The sequence below is a fragment of the Aethalodelphis obliquidens genome, unplaced genomic scaffold (genome assembly GCF_003676395.1).
Source record: "Aethalodelphis obliquidens isolate GAN/ISIS:26980383/991018 unplaced genomic scaffold, ASM367639v1 scaffold37, whole genome shotgun sequence".
In the NCBI taxonomy this organism is placed as follows: domain Eukaryota; kingdom Metazoa; phylum Chordata; class Mammalia; order Artiodactyla; family Delphinidae; genus Aethalodelphis; species Aethalodelphis obliquidens.
In genome coordinates, this window is record NW_020837981.1 from 5,551,841 (window position 1) to 5,576,420 (window position 24,580).

The following is a 24,580-nucleotide window of genomic DNA, read 5'->3' on the forward strand; positions in this document are numbered from 1 at the left end:
TAAATTAGCTGCTTTTTGATATTTTCTCATAAGTAAGCCCAGATTTTACTTGTTATACTGTGGCTCCTGAACGTATACAGAGACGGGGCCACGTGAGACCCACTGACATGAAGCCCAGTAAGGGTTTGACAGCACATTCCCCGTAACAACACACACCCCTGCGTGTTGAGGTGATATGCAGCAGGATCACACTGCACTGCTGTGTGGGATGAAAACAGAGCTTCAGCAGACTTTGGGCCCAGCATGAACAACCACAGCTTTCTCACCTTCCCCCCGAGTGACAGCAACCTGGCACAGGCTCACACTGTCACTGCTGTCTGTCCGCCTCACAGCACTGGCATTTAGAATTCACCACCGCTGTCGTCGTCTCTTATGAAATAAACACCAGCACGATGTCCCCAAGTCTTTGCATTTCCCCTGCACCAACCAACACTTCGATGCTGAGCCCAGCACTTCCTGGCAAACCCCAGAATGAGCCCCTATTCTTACCTGCCCTAAGATGAATCCACACACACACACACAGTAGTGAACACTGTAGATTTTAGAAAAGATGCAATAAGACAGAGGGTGACGTTCCATTGAACAGCCTGAAGCCGTCATCAGTGGAGTCTGTTCTCCAAACCCCTTGCTTCCCGCTGCCACCTCCGCAGGCTTTTTTTTAACACCCCTCCAACCAGCTTTGCTCCTCCGTATCCGCCCTTGAGGATTTCCCTCTTCTCAGGAACCTCAGGTGCTCTTCCTCTTTATGAAGCGGCACACGGCAGCCCTGCCCCAGCCTCTTCCTTCACACTTGCATTCCCCAATAAATAACTGTGCTCGGGGGAAGAAATATCCTCTGGTTTCTAGGACTCATTCTCCTTAGAAGGCAAGAGGAGGTTATAAATAACAGCAAGGAAAATTCGTTCACTCTTGTCCCTCTGTTTCTAAGCAGAGAATCTGATTCCCCAGAATATAAATGCTAGGACCAAGTGCTCCAAGAGGCCACCTGGCCAGAAGCCTCACTTCTGCACCTGGAACTCTCTCCCATCAACAATGTGTCTGCCCCCGGAATAACCGGGCAAGTGTGGGCTGGCCGCCGGTGCAAGCACCACAGCGCTGAGGGCAGTGAGGCCACGGGGACCTGTTCCATGGGGCAGCCACAGGAAGGAGGCTGAGGCATGGCTTCTGGTGCCTGGGTCTGCCGCTCCATCTGCATGGTCCCTGATCCCCCTGCTCCACCCAAGGCAGCACACTGTGGCTGTCACTTCTTCTCCTCTACTGACAGCCACACACAGCGAGCCTGGAGCCAGACTGCAACACAGTTCATGCAGCTCTGTCTTCTGGGCCTGAAGGACAAATTATATGTCTCCTTTAAAAAAAAAAGCACAAGAGGAAGAAGGCTTTTCTAACTATGTCTCCAAATCCAGGAAACATAAAAGAAAATCTGACCTCATAAAAATAAAGAACTCCCACATGACAGAAAACATCATCATAAAAGACAAATGACAAATTGAGGGGAAAAAATGTTTATCACAAAGAAAAGCATCCCTAATATTTTCCCTAATATTTAAGGAGTTCCTAGAAACAGATGGCGAAAAGACCAATAACACAATGAAGAGGCAGGAAGGGAAATGAACAGACAGAGAAATACCAAAGGCCCTTAAACATATACAAGATACATAAACAGAAATGCAAATTTAAATTTTCACTGAGATATTATGTCTCATACAAAACAAAAATCTGACAACGCACTGCTGGCAAGGCTAAAGGATGAGAGTGTTCATTGGTACCACCCCTGTGGAGGGCAAGTTGATGAGAACTATCAATACTATAAGTGCATGTAGCCCCTAACCCAGTGGCCCCACTTTTGGGAATCTCTCTTGTAGATAATAGTTGCGTGTCTACAAGGTTACTCATTAAGGGCACTGTTGGTAATAACCAAAGATTTCAAACAACACCAATGCCCATTAATAGAGGTTTTGAAAAATAAATTAGAGCACAGCCAGGCAGTGGAATACTATGCAGCTGTAAAAAGAAAACTAAATAAAAATAATCAGGTAAGAATCGATATGTAAAGACCTCCAAAATTTATAGTTAAATGGAAAAAAAATCAAGATGCAGAACCATGTGTATGATAGGCAAACTTTTATGCAAAAAAAAAAAAAAGAAGGAGATACAACTTTTCACCTTGGCAGTTGCAAAAAGGAACTGGGAGGACACATAAACTAAGAACAGTGGTTCCCTGTGCGGGGAAGAGGGAACTGAGTAGATGGACGGCAAGGATGGGAGTCAGCCTTTCCTCCATGTATCTTTTTAAACTTTCTGGTTTGTGAATCATATAAATGACAAGGAAGGAGGAAAGGAAGGGAGGGAAGGAAGGAAGGAATGCAGATGTCAGTTCTCCCTAGGCTGCAGGGAGAGGGAGGGGGTTTTATGAATAATCCTAGATCCCAATCAAAGCAAAACCCAGACAACCCTCTGTCATCTGGGGCTGAATGGACTCTTCTGCAGGTTTATTGTGGTTCAGGGAGCAGCAGGCACTCACCATCCAGCCTCTGAGCCCTCCCTCGGGCAGCAGACAATCAGCAATAATGAGGAGGGGAACCAACCTTAGGGCTGGCCTGAGGTGGGCACAGGCGGCAGGTCGAGAGGCTCCAGGCAACCTCTTGATCCTCCGTCCCAGCAATCATGGGCAGTCAGTCACCTGAGCGCCCTTGCCAAACCACTCATCAGCCCAGCGTGTAAGGACCCTCCTGCACTCAACTGCGTTCATCTGCAACCGGCTATCAGAACCCGGGATGCACCAGCATCACCTGTGGTTACAAAAAGCAGCAGCGAGTTCTGGTTCCAGGCTGCTGGGCCACATTTAACCCATTTGAGGTCTTACATTACAAGTTCTTAACCTGGGGTCTACGGATCTTTTAGAGCTTGAAATTATATGCAAACGTTTTGGGGTATTTACATATGTGCATTTCGCAGAGAAGAGGGTACACAGCTTTCTTTAGATTCTCAAAGGAATCCTAGACCCCAAAGAGGTGAAGCCTCCCAGAACTCCAGAGTTGGTAGAAATCTCCAACCCCGACTCCTCTCCCCAACTCCTGCCCCATTACACAGACTAGGGCACTGAGGCCAACAGAGGGGAGAGATGACTAGCCCCAAATTAAACAGCAAGTCGGAGGCAGAGCCGGACCGGATCCCTGGTGCCCTACGCCCCAGCCGCAGGCCCTCCCCCCAGACACACCGCGCATGCGGATGCGAGGTCCGTGACTCACCTGCCAGGCACAGCCAGGGGTGAAGGCGGCCCCGGGCCCAGGAGGTGGTGGGAGAGTCTCGCCTCCTGCTCGTGGCTCTGGCCGAGCTCTCGGAACCTGGAGCTGAGGCCAGCGACCGTGCCCTTCTGGATGGCGCGGAGGGAGTGGCGCCGGTACTCGTCCCGGGCGCGCTGGGCTCGGCGCCTTCTCTCCTCATCAGCCGCCTTGGACCGACGCACTGGAAAGGAATAGAGAGCGTGTTCACCCAGACCTGCAGCCCAGGCCATGCACTGAGCAAGCCAGTACATGGCCAGGAGCCCTGGGACTCACCCAGAATCCCAGGATTCATCCGGATGCACCCACGTGTGCTGCGTGGAGGCTTGGCACCCGGCAATGGCGGGCCCAACCTGAGCCAGCAGCCCTGGGTTAGCCTGTCCCTGTGGGGATAAAGACACTCATGACAGTTTGGGGTGGTCCAGCTGTTTCCGTGGCTCTGTTCCAGAATGAGCAAGCAACTTTTGGATGGAAATTTACACCTCCATGTGTAGTTCTTCCTGGAGTGCCCTGCTCAGAGCAGCTTCTCAAACCCTGTGCCCTGCCTCAAGGACACCTGTCCACCTTGAAGTGGTTAGCATCTCAAATACCACTGCCACCACCCATGCTGATTACAGCTTTCTCTGTGCCAAGCCCTGAGCTCCGGACCCTCCCTGCAATATCACATTATAGACGCTTCCTCCAGCCACCAAGGGAGGAGGGCATATCACTATGTTTGCACAGAAACCCAGCCTCCGGGAGGTTAAGCAACTTGTCTGAAGTTAAATAGCTAATAAGGGGCAGACCCAGGGTCGGAACCCAGGTGTGTCTGGCTCTGAAACCCATGCAGCTCTCTACGCCACTCTACCCCACCTCTCAAGCTTCCTTCCATTTTAAAATCAGGTGTATCTGACACCAGAGCCCCTGCTCTTTCCTACAAAAAGCCACAAGAGCATTTAAGACCATCCCATCCAACCGCCTCACGTTAGTCACGTGGAAACTGCTTTCCAAGGAAGGACGCTGACTTGCCCAGCTGAGTCAGTGGCCAAGCCTGGCCGGGAACCACCCTGGCTGCTACCACAGGATGAGTTGTTGGAAACTCTGGAGTCCCAGTTACGGTGCCCTTTCTCTTTGGTTTCCTGTGGCCTTGACAGCTGGTGGGTGAGTGTGTTGGAGGGAAGGGAGGGGACCCTTTGACAGCTGTGTCACGCCACAGGTTCCAGAATGACACAAGGCCCCTCTCTCTGGCCTCTGTCTTTTCATGTTCCTCAAGGCAGGGTGGACATCTGCAAGTTGCTGCTTCTAAAACTCAAAAGGGAGCCCTGGGGCTGGGAAAGTGCCAAGAGAGGGGACAAAACCTGCCGCAGGTACGGTCTAGAATTAAAACCAATTATTTTGTAGTCTGATTGCATCGTGTCAGGCCCCTGTCTGCCTCTAAAATGCAATCCTTTTGTAGAGAACTCGCGGAGCTGGCCGTGTCCTTCTCGTTGTGCAAGACCTGGGATTGCCCTGGCCCAAGCAGGTCCCCCTCCCCCGGGGAGTAAAATCTTACCCACAGTCTAATTCTACTCCAATCTCCATCCAATACCTGTGCAGCGAGCACCTACAACCTACCAGTCAGAGAACTGTGTTCTGTTAGCATTTGGAGGATACAAGGCACATGGCCCTCATGCTGAAAGAAAGCGCTTCTCCTTCTCAAGTTGTCAAAGTCCACCCTCGAAACATAACATCCCCCAGATCTGAGGAAGGCAGCAGGAAGTCTGTCCCTCAGAAGGTATTTATGGATATGGAAGTCACATGCAGAGGAGCTAATAAGCTGAGAGCTCCAGGGCAGGAGGGGAATTTTCTTTGGTCTATTCACTGATGCATTCTAGTGCCTAGAATACATATGTATCAGTCAGCAGGTGATAATATGCTTGGATGACTGTGCCCAATTAAGTACTTAACTCTGCCTGGCCCTGAACTGGATATAGAGACAGCAAAGACCAGGCGCTTCCCTCAAGGCACTCAAAGCGTAGCTGGGAAAATCAGACAAATAAATATCTCTAGCACAAGGAGAACAGGGACTGATCAAGTACTGTCAGAGTTTAGGGGTGGTAGCACTCACATTCTATGAGGAAGCCAGGAGCCACCAAAGGAGATGGAGCATTCCACTGGGTCTGGAAAGGTCAATAGGAGTTCTTCCAGAAAAAGAAGGAGGAATCCACCCCAGGGGAAAAAAAAACCCTATATTTCCACTCTAGGTACTAAGAACACCATAGTGCCTGCTACCACAGGCTCAAACAAGGCCAGGTTTCCCAGCACAGGCTTTGCGGTCACTAGACTACAAACTAAACATAGAAGCTTGTGCCCTATAAGGGCCAGTGACCTTTGAGTGTTGACAGCCCCTGAGAGACAGTCACACTCAGTGACAGAAGGAAGTCACATGCAAACTACGAAGACAGATTTTTGGAACTTGGCTAGGAGAGTGCACAAGCTGTGGGTCACAGAGGGACTAAACCCAGCCTCCTAAAACCCAGCTCTAGTTTTGCCACTGTCTGCCTCAGAAGCCTTCAGTGGCTCCCAACGCACACAGGACAAAGGGCAAACCCCTTGGCCCCTAGGGAGCATCCTGCCCGCCCCACTTTCTTTCCCAGCCCAGTGGGCCTCTGAGCTCCTGCCCACATTCTGTGTTCAGGCGCCACCAAGCTCCCCACCATTCTGCGAACTCTCCCCTGTGCAGCTGTGTCCACCGACTCAGACCACCCGTGATGCCCAGGCAGAGGCCTGGAGGGCACTTGGAGGTGAGGATGCAGCTGAGGCTGCAACAGGAAGCCAGCCCTGCCGCCCAGGGGCCGATGTGGAGTCAGACAGGTTAACGGCAGCTCCGAGAGGGCTCTCTTGGGTCCTTTTCTTTTCTCCTGTTCTTTTTTTGAGACATAATTGACATATGTAAGCTTAAGGTGTACTATGTGCTGATGTGATACACTTAAAATATTATAAAATGATTACCACCATAGCATTAGCTAACACCTCCGTCAGGTTCCATAGTTAATTTTGTGTGGTGAGAACATTTAAGATCTAGTCTCGGGGCTTCCCTGGTGGCGCAGTGGTTGAGAGTCCGCCTGCCGATGCAGGGGACACGGGTTCGTGCCCCGGTCCGGGAGGATTCCACGTGCCGCGGAGCGGCTGGGCCCGTGAGCCATGGCCGCTGAGCCTGTGCGTCCGGAGCCTGTGCTCCGCAACGGGAGAGGCCACAACAGTGAGAGGCCCACGTACCACAAAAAAAAAAAAAAAAAAAGATCTACTCTCGGCAACTTTGAAGCATATAACATATTGTTGACTGTAATCCCTAGGCTGTGCATTAGATCCCCAGAATTTATTCATCTTCTAACTGCAAGTTTGTACCCTTTGACCAACATCTCCCTAACTCCCCCCCACCTCCCCCTTCATACCCCCCCACCCCCGGCCCCTGGTAACCACCATTCTCCTCTCTGTTTCTACAAGTTCGGCTTTTTTAGATTTCACATATAGGTGATATCGTGTAGTATTTTTCTCTGTCTGACTTTTTTCAGTTAGCATAATGCCCTGAAGGTCCATGTCTGTTGTTGCAAATGGCAGGATTTCCTTCATTCCCGTGGTCTTTATCCAATCATCCGTTGACAGATGTTCATGTTGTTTCTATAGCTTAGCTATTGTGAATAATGTTGCAATAAACACGGGAGTACAGATATCTCTTTAATAGCCTGATTTCATTTCCTTTGGAAATATACCCAGAAGGGGGATTGCTGGGTCATATGGTAGCTTTATTTTTAATTTTTTGAGGAACCTCCATACTGTTCGCCATAGCGGCTGCACCATTTGATATTCCCACCAACAGTGCACAGGGTTCCCTCTTCTCCCATCCTCACCAACACCCCATGCCAGCTTTCTTAAGAAAGCTCTATGCCTCTAGGCCTCACTTTACACCTCTGTCAAAATGAGAATGACATGAATGTCTGCCACACTGAGTTACTATGAAGATTCAATGAAACATAAAATTCTATAAACTATGAAGTACTTTTTTTAAAGCAATGTCTTACTAAATCAGGCCTCTGAACTTGATCCTTTCTTCAAATTTCCCAAAGCCTGATTCTGGAACCTAGCTGCCTGGGTTCAGATCTCAACTTCATTTACCAGCTGTGTGACACTTGACAAGTTACTTAATCACCCTGGGCCTCCGTTTCCTCAAAAGTAAAATGGACATGATAAGAGTCCCTACCTCATAAAGTTGTTATGAGTTGTTAAGAGAGCTAATAATATAAACCACTTAGACCTGTGTCAGGTACATTTTAAGCACCATGATAAGCGTTAGCTAAAACTTTTATTTTCATTAGCCCTGGCATTGCCATGTTCAAAATGTAGCCATAAACAATTCTTGGCCAGTCCAGGAGGGGGCACCCTTGATGCCCGGTCACATGAAATCTGGGTCTGTTTACAAGCAGTGCGAGATCTTAGTTCCCCGACCAGGGATTGAACCCGGGGCCACAGCAGTGAAAGTGCCGAGTCCTAACCACTGGACTGCCAGGTACTCCCAGCTTACCCTAAATTCAGCTTTGAAATCTTAAAAGGTTGCTTCTGTTCCTTCTCTGAATCCGGGATAGATTCGAACTGTATCATGACTCTGCCATGGAAACCCTCAGCCAGAATTTGAAGTTTTTTCTTCTATCCCATTGAAAACAACCATAAGCATCTGTGCCCTGAAGCAGCAAGTATCGGACAGTCCTTGTCCCCGGAGGACGCACTGCAGAGACGAGGGCCCCAACCGAGTCACCGGCTTCCTCCCACAGCCCAAGTTCCCAGGGCCTGCACTGCATGCAGAACAAAGGGGGGCCATGGCCATCTCCACTTCTAAGGTAGGTTCCAGGGTCTCCTTTCTCCATCTCATCTCTCAGAAATACATAAAGACAGCTGAGCAGCATGAAAACACTGAGGACCAGAAGAAAAGCTGAATTTAGAGACTGAAAAAATGGACCAACCACAATAAGATTCCTCTTCACACCTATTTGGATAGCTATTATTTTTTTAATTTTTAAATATAAAAAAAAAAGATGAAAATAGCAAGTATTGGCAAGGACATGGAGAAATTGGAACCCTTATGCATTGTTGGTGGGAATGTGAAATGGTGCAGCTGCTGTGGAAAATAGTACAGCAATTCCATAAAAAATTAAACATACAATTACCATATGATCCAGCAATGCCAATTCTGGATATATACCCGAAAGAATTGAAAGCAGGAATTCAAACAAATATTTGTACAGCCATGTTCATAACAGCATGATTAACAATAGCCAAAAGGTGGAAATAACCCAAATGTCCATCGATGGATAAATAAAGAAAATATAGGATACACATACAAGTAACAGTATCCAGCCTTCAAAAAGGGAGGAAATTCTGACACATGCTACAACATGGATGAATCTTAAAGACATTATGCTAAGTGAATAAGCCAGCCACAAAAGGACAAACGTTGTATGATCTCACTTACACTCCACTTATTGCACTTAGAGTAGTTAAATTCACAGAGTAGAAAGTGGCGGCTGCCAGGGGCTACAGGAAGGGTGAAATGAGTTTTAGTTTAATGGGGACAGAGTTTCAGTGTGGGAAGATAACCAACGTTGGAGGTGGGTGGTGGTCATGGTAGCACAACACTATGAATGCCACTGAACTACACACCTAAAAATGGGTAATTTTAAGTTGTATATTTTACCACAATTTATTTGGTTTTTTTTACCTTTTTGGGGTGGGGGGAGGGCCGTGCCGTACAGGATGCAGGATCTTAGTTCCCTGACCAGGGATCAAACCTGCGCCCCTGCATTGGGAGCACGGAATCTTAACCACTGGACCACCAGGGAAGTCCCCTACCACAATTAAAATGAAAAAAACAAAAGGACATTCTGGCTTGGGGAGCACCAGGCTGAGAATGAAGAGGCCAGAGCACAGCAGGGTGTCACCATTAGCTAGAAATGTCCCCAGCTGTGTCCCTGCTGCCATCCCTCCGTTCTCTCACCTGCAGATCAGGGGGAAAGATCCCTTCCATCTCTGCTCTCCTAGCATGAGGATGCACCCACATCTGCCCAGCGTGGGACCACCTCCCAGAGCTAAGACACCACCCTCCAGGACTGCCTGGCCTGCAGCCCTGCTGCGCAAAAGAAACCAAGTCCCACAGTCTGCGGAGTCCAGCCACACCCATGCCAGAGCTGGGAGTTTCAGCTGTCCCAGGCTCGGGGGTGGGGAGACAGCTGAGCATTCTGCTTGACTTTGCTCCTAACTCTCTATCTAGCCCAGGACAAGTTTTCATCTCTCTGGGTCTTAGTTTTCCCTCCATGGAAAATAGAGACCACCCCCCGCTTCGTCCAAGGGCTGCCAGAACGGCCAGGCTGCTCTGGAATCACGTCCTTGCCTGTGCCCCAGGCTCCTGCTCAGTTCTCCAATGCTGAAGAGAAACAGCAGGAGTTGGGTTTCCTCTTGGCAGCATCTCTGGGAGCAGTTGCATAGCTCCAGAGATATGGCCAGGCTAGTCATTGCAAGAGGCAGGGTTTTTAACACTTTAAATAACACATTCGGGCACTAAAAACACACTTATTCAGCACGTGTGTATAGTGCCTCCCTGTGCCAGCTCCATGCTGTGCAGGCCCGAGCTGTGCATTGCACAACTCCAGGGGGCGCTGTCGCCCATGACCATCATTGATATGTACAGATGTGACAATTTCCTGGTAGATGGCAGTGTAGCGTCTTACAGAATCAGTGCCTTTTTCTAATTTTCACAAGGTCACCATATCAGCTGGCTGCCTGGCTAGGGGATGTGGATAGAGCAACCAGCAAGACACAGTCCACGCCCTTGGAGAGCTTACTGCCTGGGAGAGGAAACATGCCAGCAAATGGTGAATGGAGCTGTGTGGGGTGTGCACAGGGTGCCGCGGGGCCCCGGAGAGGGGGCACCTCATCCAGGCAGAGAAATCCTCTGAAGGACATCTAAGCTGATGCCTGGTGGACACACAGGATTCAACAAAGAGAGGCCAAGGAGAGGCTATCCTAGGCAGAGGAAGCTCAGGGGCAGAGGCCCAGAGGCAAGAGGGAGTTGGAGCATCCCTCTTAGAATGGCTGGGGGGAAGCTCCTGTGGGGAGGGGACAAGAGGTGAAGATGCAGAAACAGAAAAGGCCATTTAGGAGACCAATAAATACCGGCTAATTAATTTTAGTGCTTTACCAAAGGGTGATGGACGCCACTGAAAGGCTTTAAGCAGGACAGCAGGATGCCCGTTTGCACTTTTCAAAGACTGACTTGGCTATGGTGTTGGAAATGAATCTGACAGGAACAAGAATAGACGCTTGGAAACAAGAAACCTAGGCAAAGAGCAATGGGGGTAATGTCAGGACAATGGGAAGGAGGGGAGTAAATTCAGAGCATATTGAGGAGGTCAAATCTTTACAACTTGGTGGTTTGGGGATTGGTAGTGAGCAAAAAAGAGAGACCGGAATGACAGCCAAGTTTCTGCCTCTGACAGTCAGGTGATGAGGCAGGTGGGGGAAGAGGAGGATGGAGTTTTGGATGTGTGGAGTGAGAGGTGCCTATGGGATTCAGGGGGGAAGGTCCAGGGACCACAAGGTTCTGGAAGATCATTAACTGTTGCTCTTCATGAGACCCGTCTCTAGAGCACTTGCCCATGGTTCTCCCTACCTCTGCCCAGATCGAAAAGACTCAGTACTGAATAAAATTCAGATGAGCCAGTTACAGCCTGCCGAGAAACCAAACACTTCAAAGCAACATCAATTTGTAGTAACCTCTTGGGTGAATAGCACAATGTCTCTGAAAATTAGTGAATAATCCTATATACAGGAAAAGGCACCAATAAAGATTTAAATTGTGTATGTGTGTAGATGTGTTTAAATTCTGCTCCATTTTCTGCTTCATGGGAACCTTGGACAACTTGAATTACTATACCTACACTTTATTTCCTCATCTGTAAAATGAGGGCCTCGTAGGGTTACTTTGAGACATCAATGAGATTGTACATAGATGGGGCTTGGACAGTTCCGGGCAAATGAAGGAGGTTCATTAAATATTATCTATTGTTGTTGTTATGATCATGTTGACTGTGAGATAAGGGGACTGGAATACCACCTTTAGGATGGGTCCAGCCCCATTAAGGCACAAAAGGTGGGGAAGTGGTGTAAGAATGGGGGCTGGGTAGAGTCAGGAGCTCTTGTCAGGGAAATGGGAAAAATGAAAGTTCGTGAGAAGGGTACGTTTCCTGAGCCCTGGGAGAAGGGAAACAGGTGGTCCAGATGCTGAAGGATATACATACAGGCCTCTGGTGACTCAACCTGCGGGAGCAGCCGTCACCTGGGGAGAGGACGTGTTTGGTGCCAAGACAGTGAGCTCTGATGAGCCTCGGGGAAACCCAGTGAGGCTCACCAACAGCTAAACAAGGCCAAAGTAAGGGGCTGTCTCTACCTGCACCCCGAGGCTTCTGAGATCACCTGTCAACCATCCTTGTTCTGCTTGCAATCCTGATTGCTGCCAACAGTGACCCCCTGTGGCCACCAGGCGGAACTTCAGGGGTTCCTTAAGACCAGAGCGCTCCCCATGCCAGCGTGACGCTCCGAAAGACTTCACTTTGGGGACAATATAAAGCGCCCAGGGATTCCTGAGTAATTCAAGAGGGGAGAGAACCCTAAGCAGGACATGAATCAGGCATGTGGGGACTCACGCTGGCATCATTCTGAGCTGTAAAGCCAAAAATATATGGCACCTGGAGTTTGGGGATCAGTTCAAACTTAACGTCCAAGGAGCAACTACACAATTTCCCATCCCGTCAGCAGAGAGAAAAAAAAATCCTTCCGTGCTATCCTTCAGCTTTCCTTCAAGCCCAAAACTCTTCTCTGCCCACCCCGTCGGCAGACCCACACCCCATCTCCACAGGCCCCTTCAAGCTCTGCCTGTGTCAAGCGCACAGCATTTTAGAATCACTGACTTTAAACCCAGACTCCAGAGCACATGCCCTTTTATGAGCGAAGAGAACAGAACCAGCATAACTGGACTCCCTACTGGGCCCGAGCACATATTTTCTCAGCTCTGACCGAAACCCCACAAGGCGTGCGACACTAGAGTGCTAGTTATGGGTAGGGGGGGCCCACAACCGGGATCACACAGCTCAAAGAGGGAGGGGAGGAGTGAACAGTCACACAGCTCCAATTTTTGTAAATGATACCGTTAACCAAGTCAGGCCGGCTCATCTCTAAATCTCTGGATGACTAAAGGTTATCTAACTCGCACTCTTCCAAATTCACAGTTGAGAAATTATTAAGTGAATTTCTACCTGATATATTCAGAGCTTCTCAGAAGCCAGAGCCTGCTCCGCTGTTTGAACTGAATAACTAACTCTGTATTCAAGTGATATTAAAGGGAACAATTCCCTTTTTTCTAACTTGGAGAATTTAATTTAGGTGTTTTATCGAAAACTGCTGCTCCCAGTAGATTAATGGCCCACTATATCTTTCATATTAAGTTAATTGAGTGCAGAATGGCTTTGCTGGATTTGAATGACAGCCTCCAGGGTTTAGCTCATCATTCTTTAAGAAAGCATAAAATGAGGAACCCAAATCATGGGCCTGAATGATCACATCTTTTCTCTGTTCAGGGTAGGTTTTTCCATTTTCGGTTGCCACACAGTACATTAATTAGCAATCAGGCAGCACTGGGGCCAAATGATTTCCATCCTCCGTCACCAATGAAACACCAGCCCAGCCCATAACTTTCCATCTCATTGTGTAGCTACAAAAAAGAGGGAGACTTCGTGAGTGACAGCCCTTCACAACTTAGAGAGCACCTGTGCTTCCTCCCTCTCATTTCACCCTCAGCTCTCTGTGATTACCCTCAGCTCACAAATGAAGAAACTGAGAAACGGAGCAGAGCGAGAACTTGCTCGAGGTCACACACCAGGAAGTGGCAGAGCTAGGACCGGGCTCCCAGCCCATTGCTCCTTCCCCAGACCACAGTAGCCTCGTGTGACTTCACTCTGTGATCGTTCACTATTTTTTTCAGTATAAATTTTGTCCTGCCTTCTTTTTTCACCCATCTCTTCATCCATTCCAAATTTAAACAAATGAATTCTTCGTTCGCTCTTGCCCATCTTATCTTTCTGGCCTCATTTCCATCATTACCCACCATGAACCCCAGGCTGCAACCACATCAAAGCATGTGTCGTGTTCTATGCACGTTATGACCTTGCTTTTGCTCAGAACTGTTCCCTCAGCTGCAATGCCCTTGCCCGCCTTATTTACCTCCCCACATTTCCCAAACCAAATGCCATTTCCTCCAGGAGGCCTTTCCAAATGTACAAATATTCTGTAGCAAAATATTACAGGATTCTTGCATCTATGTTTATCAAGGGTACTGGCTTGTAATTTTCTTTGCTTGTATTGTCTCTATCTGGCTTTGGTATGAGATGATGCTGGCCTCCTAAAATGAGTTTGGAAGTGTTCCCTCCTCTTCAATTTTTTGGAATATTTTGAGAAAGACTTGTATTAATTCTTTTTTAAATGTTCAGTAGAATTCATCAGTGAAGCCATCTGCTCCTGGACTCTTCTCTGTTGGCAGATTTTTTATGACTGATTCAACATTCTTTTTTTGTTTTTTTCCAAGGCCAGTATGTTTCTTTTATTATTATTATTTTTGTCTGACTTAAGATGGTTGAATGATTTCATTTTCATTTATAAGCATTACAAGAATTCCCATGCAAAAACCAAAACCGTATATGCCTAATTCCAATCGGCCAAATTCCAACCCATGAGACTGGACATTCAAGATCAAAATCAAAATGTTGCTTGACCTTTCCAATAGTAGACGTCACGGTCATCCTTTGAGAGATCGGCAGGCCGCTGAACTCCCAAACGCTACAGTATGCCATGAGTTCATACCAAAACAGGGAGCCAATCGATGCCTTGCAGCACCTAAACCTGGCAAGTAATTTCATTCATGAAGACAGGACACCTCTACACCAAGGCTGCCACCCACAGTTATCTCCTGGTTCCTGCTGTGTAGAAAAACCTGCTTTTGAACAGGCATGGTATCTTCTATTTGGGGACTGATATTAATTTTTCCTTCCAGTTTTCCTCAAAACTCTCAGTAGAAGCAAAGAGACTTTACAAAAAAGCTTACCTCTATAATGTCAAAAGAAATACAGTTGACCCATGAATAATGCGGGGTCAGCGGCACCGACCCCTGTGACGTTGAATACCCGTATATAACTTTATGATTCAATATTCTTATTAGTAACTGGACGGTTCAGATTTTCTATTTCTTCATGATTCGGTCTTGGTAGGTTGTATGTTTCTAGAAAGTTATTCATTTCTTCTAGGTTATCTAATTTGTTGGAATATAATTGTTCATAATAGTTTCTTATGATCCTCAGTATTTTTGTGGCAGTCGTTAGGTAGCTGCAAATCAAAGTCACGATGAGGTAGCACTTCCTACCCATTAGGATGGCTATAAAGCAAAACACCACGAAAAACAAGTGCTGACAAGGATATGAAGAACTTGGAACACTCACACATTGCTTGCAGAAATGTAAAACGGTACAGTCACTTTGGAAAACAGTATGACAGTTTCTCAAAATGTTACACATAGAGTTATCCTATGACCCAGAAATTCCACTCCTGGATATATATCCAAGAGAAATGAAAATATATGTTCACACAAAAACATACACAAATACTCAGAGCAACATCACCTATAATAGCCAAAAAGTGGAAACAACCCAAATGTCCATCAACTGATAAATGGATAAACAGAAATGTGGTGTATGCACACATTAGAATCTTATTCAGTCATAAAAAAGAATGAATGACTGATCCATGCTACAATGTGGATGGACCTTGAAAACGTGCTAAATGAAAGAAGTCAGACACAAAAGGTCACATAATGTATGATTCTATTTATATGAAACGTCCATCACGGGCAAATCCACAGGGACAGAAATTAGATTAATGGTTTCCAGGGGTGTGGGGGCGGGGGGAAGTAACAGCCAGTGCGCAGAGTTTCCTTCTCTGGTGATGAAAATATTCTAGAATTAGACAGTGGTGATGGTTGCACAACTCTGTGAGTCTACTAGAAACCACTGGATTGAGCACTTTTAAAGGATGCATTTTATGGTACGTGAATGACATCTCAATTTTCTTAAGTCTGTTTAATGAATCTGGCAGGTGACTAAGAAGTGCTGAGGACCAGAATGCTGGCCAGCAGAAAGCACCTCACATCTCTGCTCTCCCTGCTGTGGCCCGAGGTCCTCTCACTCCCAAACCCAGCCTGAAGCATGTCACTCACCTTTAGAAGCTTCCAGTGTCCACCCATATTAATCATGCCTTTTTATTTTCTGTATTTTTCGAAGTTTTGACATCTGGGGCCTTGCCGATCCTTCAGAGACTGCGCCTCCAAGAGCTAGCCAATTCTAGTAGAGGACTCACCGGCAAGTGTGCCTTTCAAATGCAAACTAACCAATGCAAAGCCCACCTTCCAACCATCTCTTTTATCTAGTTCTTACACTCCACAATCTATCCATCTGCCGTAATCACCCCAGGGCCAGGTATCAGAGAACTAGAGGCAGCCCCTGGACCCCAGAGCCTGCTGAAATTATTCATACTAGCCAATCCTAAGCCTGTTTACCCTGCCCTACCTTACCTTTTCCAAAGAAACCACAGTGAAGGCTCTTGCCCACTTTTTCCCCTTGCTCCCTCTGTCTCCTGACTCACCCTCGTGCTTCCCCATGTGGCCCTACTCGGCATGCCATGCTCTCCATGTCTAGGAATCTGTGAGGAAAAACTTCTTCCTGCAATACAGTCATTTCCATGTCTGAATGTCTAACCATACCTGATTAAAGCAAATCTCAAGAACATATTAAAACACCACCCTGCAAACCTAGCTCCACCCTCTCTTTCCCACCTAACTTCTTACCACCCCTGACACTCTCCAAGTTTAAGAGTCACCCCATACACCTCTAAATTCCTAAGCACACCACATTTCTTTGTCATATTCTGGGTACTCCTTCCCAAGGGCCCTCTCCAGCTTCTTTGTCTGTTACCCCTACACCGCCATCAAGCCTCACTTCATAACTCAACTGGAACAGCACCAGGATAGCCACCATGTGCTCCAACAGAACGTGTGCATTTTCCCTCAAAGCCCTTAGCCTGTGTGTCTATCTCCTGTCTGGCCAGTGACTTCCCCCAAGATAAGGACCGTGATCCCTCATCTCTGGATCCCCAGGGCTTAGCACAGAGTCAGAAAAATATTGGTAACTCAGTAAATGTAGGGTTTTATTCTTTAGTAGAAGAAACCTCCCCAACAGGCAAGTAAGTTCCTTGAGGATGGAGCCCGTACCCCCTGGGTCCTTAGCAGGACCACACACATGGTTGACCCCAGGCAAAGGCTTCTGGGCTGATTGAGTGAACTGGAATGATGACTGAGCAAATAGACAGGTGGGAGGAGAGTGGGTGAAGAAGGCAGGCCGGTCCCCCAGTCCCCAAGAGACAAGCTCTACTCACGCTGTTCTTCCCACTCGCGTTCCTCTTTCTCACTGGGGTGGCTCTGCAGCTGGGCCTGCTTCAGGGTCCAGTAGAGTTCCTTCGCCCTCTGCTCTTCCTGGAGGCGAATCTGCTCTTCTCCTCGCTTCCTCTCCTCTTCCTCTTTCCTCTAAGATACCACGGGGACAGAATGACGTTAGGTGACGGTGACAGGGCACGGGCAGGGAAGGGCTGAGCTGTCACGGGAAGAGGTGGGCCAGTGGTGCCCCTCCAGGCTCTGTCTCTACGCACATGAAAGAGTGATACTTACACCCAATCAGCCCATGGTAAGGATCAAGTGGCCTGAAATATGTGAACGATTTGTAGACTCTAAAGCTTTCTGCAAAAGTAAGAGGACTTTGGGCCACCCTTGGTCACACTTCCATTCTGGGGGAAGAGGGGAGGGGAGGCATGGGGAGGGGCCCCTGGTCTTCCTGGGGGCCAGTTAAGCAGGATATGATTATATCTTAACCTTATTGTCAGCGAAGATATTTCAGAGAGAGAGCAGGTTTGGGGGCCCCAAATCTCCAATTATTATCCTGCTTTCAAGCTCCAAAAAGGCCGTGTGTGTATTTTCCTCTACCTTTGTTTAATCAAAGCAACATGAACACACATGTCAATCATGCATTATATGCCAAAAGGCGTGTTGTAAAAAAAACATCAATTCTCCAATCCACTTCACCCCAACCTACCCCGCCCTCATCTACTGCCCAGAGGTCACCATCCTCGATTATTTTAGCTTTCCTTCGTGTGGTTACATCCGGGTCTGAATAATGCTGCTAATTCCTGATTTATCAATTCTAGACATTAACTACTACCTTTCTTTTTTGGTACATGAGTATTTAGCACTTATATTTCCCACACAGGTTCATACCCATACTTTTCCTCTCCTTTACCCTCACAATAGATTTACATCACAATTTGTGGTTAAATCAAAGATGGGTGCAGAACTAAATATAGTTCACTGTAACGCCAAATAGGGTGCTATTTCCACCAATTCTAAGAATTACATTTTTTAACTTTCTAATATCTCTAAAATATGTATGTCTTACAACTTACTACTTGCCTTTTTCATAGCCAACAGTTTTTTTCTTTCTTCTTAAAATAATCATAGATTTTACAATTAATGGCATGTGAAATTCAGTAAAACATGGCAGTGTGATGATTTTTTCTTTCGAATAATTTTCTTTCCTGAGTTACTAGTTGCTTTATCTTGAAGTAGAGTGTTGAATGTTTGCCAAACTTCTCTAAGATCTGCAGTAAATCTTTCTCTGTGTTTAACCAAGTGCTTTTTTTTATAACAGGCAATACAGCAGTGATCTTTTCCAAGGGACGCCTGCCCCCCAGATGCACCTCTCCTTCCCCATCTCAGCTGGCTGCCATCTAGGTCTCCTGTCCGTCTGTCCTCTCAGGACTCGCCTCTCAGCCTCCCGTGAGTTGAAGCCCCTGTTTCTTTGTTCCATGTTTTCTTTCTTGTCCACGTCCTCATTTTGCAGCAACATAGCTCACAACACCTCTCAGAAAAGGATGCAGAGAGAGACACTTGTCTGAATATATATTTATATATATATGTATGTATTTATCTATATATATCTATAGATAGATCTATATATAATCTATACGTCTATATAGAGTCTTGTCTGAAAATACCTATATGCTACCTTCACATGTAACTTCTAGCTAAGCATAGAATCTGATTAAAAATAATTTTCCTGGGCTTCCCTGGTGGCACAGTGGTTGAGAGTCCGCCTGCCAATGCAGGGGACGCGGGTTCGTGCCCCGGTCCAGGAAGATCCCACATGCCGCAGAGCGGCTAGGCCCGTGAGCCATGGCCGCTGAGCCTGCGCGTCTGGAGCCTGTGCTCCACAACGGGAGAGGCCACAACAGTGAGAGGCCCGCGTAAGGCAAAAAAAAAAAAAATTTTTCCTGCAGAAGTTTCAAGACTTTACTATCTTGTCTTCCAGCATCCAGTACTGCACTTGGATTCTCATTCTTCTGCATAAGGCACTAATTTTTCTCTTTATCACTGAATTCTGAACCTTTTTTTTTTTTTTTTTGGCTGCGTTGGGTCTTCGTTGCTGCGCGCAGGCTTTCTCTAGTTGTGGCAAGTGAGGGCTACTCTTCATTGTGGTGTGCGGGCTTCTCGTTACAGTGGCTTCTCTTGTGGCAGAGCACAGGCTCTAGGCGCGCGGCTTCAGTAGTTGCAGCGTGTGGGCTCAGTAGTTTTGGCGCACGGGCTCTAGGGCATGCAGGCTTCAGTAGTTGTGGCTCATGGGCTCTAGAGCGCAGGCTCAGTAGTTGTGGTGCATGGGCCTAGTTGCTCCGCAGCATGTGGGATCTTCCTGGACCAGGGATCGAACCCATGTGCCCTGCATTGGCAGGTGGATTCTTAACCACTGCACCACCAGGGAAGTCCCTGAACCTTTTTAATAGATGTGCCTTGATGTGGATTTTCTTTCATTGATTGTGTTAGGCAATCAGGATGCTTTTGATTGGAGTGTCAGGTTCTTCTAGTCTAATACATCGCTGCCTAGAATTTTTGTGATAATTTCTTCTCCTCTCATTTTGCTTTTTTCTTTTTAGAACCCCTATGTGTCAACTGCTGGACTGCCTGATTTGACCCTATAAGTGCCTTATCATTTCTCTTTTATTTTCCGTCTCTTGTCTTTTTGTTCTACTTCCTGGCTGATTTCACTGACTTTATCCCCCAAACCTTCCACTGAATTTTTTATTTCAGCTAGCACATTTGTAATTCCCAAGCCCTCTTTCTTATTCTTTGGTTGTTTCTTTTTGCTTCGTTGCATCCTGAAATTGTGTCATGAATGCAATAGTTCGTCTCTGAGGATTTTAGAGATTTTTCTCCCCCATATTCTGATTTAGATCTGTTTCCTCTCTTCTTTGCTTTTTTGTTTTCTTTTAAGTTTGTTTTATTTGGCGCCTGTCATTCGTGTTGGAGGCTTTCCTCTGATGTCTGATGTTCCCTGACTGCTCACATTAAAGAGAAAAAGTAAGTATGTATCTGAAACAGAGACTCAGAGTGTGTAGTCAGGGTTTCCTTGAGAGATGGGCTTAACTCTAGGAAGACTGGATGAAGGATCAGCCATTTCATTGAGGACCCTCAAATGTAAGTATCTGGAGGTCCTTCCTCTGAGACTATTCATTGTCTTTTCTGTCCTACCTGGGTGGTATGAGACCACCAGCATCCCAGGAGTCTGTGGTGGGATGCAGGCTGCAGGTAGAACAGCCCTTAGACTCAAGCAAGCAGGACCCTAACCTAAGCCCCGCACTTCATGGGAAACCGATGCTTTGAGGTGTCTTTTTGCAAATTTCCCTTGCAAGTTCCCCCAAGACTGGCCAGAGATAGTACCCCCAGGACTGGCAGGGGCAGCAGTGTGGTCCAGGTAAGATGCCCCAAGCCCAGACCAGGTCCCACATGAGTCCTAGTGCCTGCTTCTCCCCTTCAAGGTGCTCTCTGACCCTCTCCTCCATGCAAGGGGTTAACCAAGTGCCCCAAGGAGCTCCAGGATTCATATTTATGGAGTCATCCTGGGGCCCAGTGGCCAGGCCCTGGTTCCAGAAGGGTGGCCCAGAAAGCAGATGAATCCTATTGGCCAACACAATATTTTTATCATAGGATCACATGAGATTGGGCCACCAGAATAGAGCTGACAGGCTGATTTTATGTAGTTCAAGTTCTTAATTTGCTATAGACAAAACCACCACCAAAAAAAAAAAAAAAAGTTGCCAGCCCTGTACACCCTACAGGCAACCCTGGCTGCAGGTCCCACTGTTCAGAGTTCAGACCTTTGCTTGCTCCCCCTGTTTCCCACTTGGCCCCCATCTGCTCTCTCCACTCAGCCTGATATGCTGAGCCCCAACCTTGCCCTTGCAACTCCCCATCTCCTCCTGGTTAGAGGAAGGGATGAAGTAGCCTGGAAGAAACAGGTGAAAGCAGGGACCTGAGGGTCCAGCCACTCCACATAGAAACTTGCCACCAATCCCACATTCTCAGCGCCATCCTTCATGTATCTGCTGCCCCCAAGTCCCGAGCCTGTGGGGACTCTGGACTGAGTCGGTTCAGTGCCACCAGCCCTCTTCCTGCAGGAGCCCCGCTGACCCCCGCACCACTCTCCCTCTGTCTTCCAGAAACCAAACTTCTGTGGACATTTTCTCGTCTGTTCTTCCCTTCTCTCATTTTCTCTGTTTTTGTGGCTCATAACTTTTTCAGTCCACTGATATTTTAATGGATCAAAAAAAAAAAAAAAAGAAGACAGTAACTGTGAGTTTTGAGTCCCTCATTTAAAAAAAAAAAGGCAAGGATTTTGTTGCTTCTGAAATGGCACAGATTGAGGACTTTTCTCCAATTCAATGATTTTTTTAAATTCTAAAACATAGACAAAATTCCAACTTCCTATTGACCCACTCTCTAGGAGTCAGGAATTAAGGGCTAAAGAAGTTGAGCGGCTTCATCTAGGCATTCACCAAATCCTCACTGAGCACCCAGGAGGCTCAGCCTGCTCCAGGCACTGGGGAGGTAGCCGTGAACAAGGCAGACACAGCATCACTCTCTCGGAGCTTGCCTTCCAATGACAGAAAAACACTCATCAAGTAAAATAAAAAATATATCAGAAATAATAAAGCGTGCAGAGAATTAAAACAGGGTAAGTGATAGAGTCTGGGAGGCTACTGTAGGCTGCGTGACCAGAAGTCCTCTCAAAAGGGACTGATCTGAGACCTAAATAATAAGAAGGCTGATGAGTGAGTCTCAGGGAGAAGAAATTTCCAGAGCAAGGGAACCACAGGTGCAGTGGCCCCAGCACTGGAAACAGGTTTGGCATGTTTGAGTAGAGAATTATCCACTGTGGCTGGAAGGAAACCAAACAAAATTCTATCTTTAATGAGTTTGAGACGCCATCTGACATCCAAGAGGCCTGCCGTGGGCAGTGGGACGCGTGATCCCAGGACTTGAGGGTGAGGGCAGGCTGCAGATGTTGACTGAGAGGTCCTCTGCTCGGGGGTGATGTTTCTCAGCCATGGACTTGATGTTATCAATGTGAGAAAGAAGGTAGATCAAGAGAAAAAAGCCAGGGTGTCTTGGGGCGCTGAGCCATTTTAAAGTTGGGAGAAAGAGCTGGAGCCAGAAAAGGAGACTGAGAAGGCAGACCAAGGGGTAAGATAAAAACCCAGAAGGGGCGACGTCCGTGGGGGAAGCCAAGGGAGGAACGCATTTCAAGTAAAAAGGGAGTTGTAAGCTGAGCTCAGGCTGCTGAGACATCACAAAAGATAAGGATAGAGAAGCAACAAGGGACAGCAGGACGTGGTCTCAGGACGTGATGGGAGATCTTGTCAACAGCAGCCCTGGTGGTGCGATGGGCAGCCATCCAGGCAGCGTGGCGGAGGCAGGGGAGTGACCGCAGACAACCCTTTCAAGACATTTCCTGTAAAAAAGGAGCAGAGACAGGAAGTGGCAGCCGGAGGGGAACGTGGGGTTAAGATAGAAATGGGGAGGGACGGTGTGTTGGTTGGCTAGTTTTAAGATGGGAAATACTAGAACAGAGAGTCAATGACTGATGCAAAAGTGGAACCAAGGTCTGTCTGACTCCAAAGCAGAAGTTGAATCTTATCCCAAAGCTGTATTTCACCTTCATCAGTCACTAGCATCTCAGAAGCACAAAAATGAAACACCACACTGGCACGGCACTTCACAGTTTATACAGTAGGTTTCTATTCCTCCCCCGGGAATCCCCAACCTGACTGTGGTCACCACATCACGCAATACACAGGGCACCAACCAAGACAGCTTCCACCCGGGGACTATAGATCCACCATGTGCCCCCAGGAGTCTTCCAGACAGGCGTGGATTTCAGGGAAAATCCAGGCAGTCAAGGCACGTCAGAGCCAGAGGGGCTTCAACCCCCTAGTCCTACTCCCTTGTAAGGATAAGGGGTGTATAACAAAGTACTTATAGATGGCCATCTCCTCCCTGTGTCTTCACATGGTCTTTCCTCTGTGTTCATACATGTCTGCGTCCAAATTTCCTCTTCTTTTAAGGATACCAATCATAGGGAATTAGGGCCCACCCTAAAGACCTCATTTGAACTTAATTTCCTCTTTAAAGACCTTAGCTCCAAATATAGTTACATTCTAAAATACTGGAGGTTGGGACTTCAACATATGTATTTAAGCGGACACAATTTAGGACACTGAAGGGTCATGACTGGCGTACCGTAGATAAATAGCATCTGACCAACCACCTCAAATTAAATGCGGTGTTCCTACTCCAACCAGCTGTGGTGACATGAAGCAGCAAGGTCAATGGCAGTGCCCACTCCCCCGACCCCAACCCGGCAACCTCCATTCTACTCTCTGCTTCTACGAGTTTGACTTTGTTAGACTCCACATTTAAGCGAGCTCATGCAACATCTGGCTTTCTGTGTCTAGCTTATTTCACTTAGCATAATGTTCTCCAAGTTCATCCGTGTTGTCACAACTGGCAGGATTTCCTTCTTTTTTAAGACTGAATAATATTCCACCGTATATACTTATATACTAGTTCTTTTATCTATTCTTCTGTCTACAGATACTTAAGCTGTGTTTGATGAAAAGGCACGAAGTTTCAGTTATGCAGCATGAATAAATTCTGGACATCTAATGTACAGCATGAGGACTATAAATTAACACTGTATTGTATATTTGAAATTGTCTCAGGGTGAATCTTAAGTGTTCTCATCACACACACAAAGTGTAACTAGGTGAAGTGATGGATGTGTTAATTAGCTTGATTGGGTAATCATTTCACAAGGTACCTGTATATCAAAACATCACATTGTACACTTTAAACACATACAATTTTGATTCGTCAATTACACCTCAATAAAGATGGGAAAAAATTACTCCCAATAAATAAATAAATAGACAGATAGATAGACGGATGGCAGTGCCACTGTTCACTCAATCCTTTCCTCCTGAGATTGAGACAACACCTAAGAGCCAGAAACCTGCACCAACCTCCATCTCAAAGGAAAGCAGCTGGTAAGTTACCGTGACAAAGGCAAGCTCTTCACAGAGATGCATCGACAAAAGCAAACGCTTTCAATTACAAATAAAGAGTCCTACATATTCTCGCCCTGGTTTTGCTAAAATGCTCAACCTTCACAGCTAAAACTGCCTGAAAACTTTCACTGTTGCTGCTTTCAGAGTCATTTGGCGCACCTGTGATGACTGAAGAAAAGGCCATCTTTCTTAGGCTTGGCAGCCAAAGGCCAATGCAGCCAAAAGGCAGATAGGCAAAAACACCCGCCTTCCACCTTAGGAGTCGATTGCTTTTTTCTGGCAAGCCCAAAGCCCTCTGAGCTGTCCAGCTTATTCAATCCCCCTTCTCCTGATAACCCATCAGTAACAGCACACCGCAGGAGCCCACAGAGGCCTGGCCCGTCTCACCCCAATGGAAAATGTCACGGAGACAGATGCTTTTTCTGGAAGGTAGAGTCATTTTCGTTTTTAGCCTGGCCCCAATGATACCATTGTGCCTTGTGGGATGATGTACTCCCAAAGGACAGGGCCAGGCCTGTGTCGTTTACTCCTCCATCGCCAGTTCCCAGCACAGGGCCTAGCAGATACTGGGTGCTCCACAACACTGACCGAAAGAGTGAGTGAATTAACGAATTGATGAAGAGAGGGTTTGTGACGATCCGTGATGGGGAAAGGGTAAACCACACCACGCTGTCTAGTTGATGCCA

The 24,580-nt window shown here is 47.1% G+C and overlaps 1 protein-coding gene across 5 annotated transcripts in view; it reads right to left on the reverse strand.

The window, feature by feature from the left end:
- The window catches only part of SH2D4B (SH2 domain containing 4B), an 87,592-nt gene that overhangs the window by 24,859 nt on the left and 38,153 nt on the right, over positions 1-24,580 (reverse strand). For all 5 annotated transcript variants that reach the window (XR_003437844.1, XM_027129712.1, XM_027129708.1 and 2 more), the window contains 2 exons: positions 16,824-16,971; positions 3,252-3,468 (listed from right to left, as the gene is read on the reverse strand). Coding sequence is in view for 4 of the 5 variants with exons in the window: in XM_027129712.1 (XP_026985513.1) it covers positions 3,252-3,468; positions 16,824-16,971 (365 nt within the window). In the remaining variant the exon portion in view is untranslated. The remainder of the gene's footprint in view (positions 1-3,251; positions 3,469-16,823; positions 16,972-24,580) is intronic.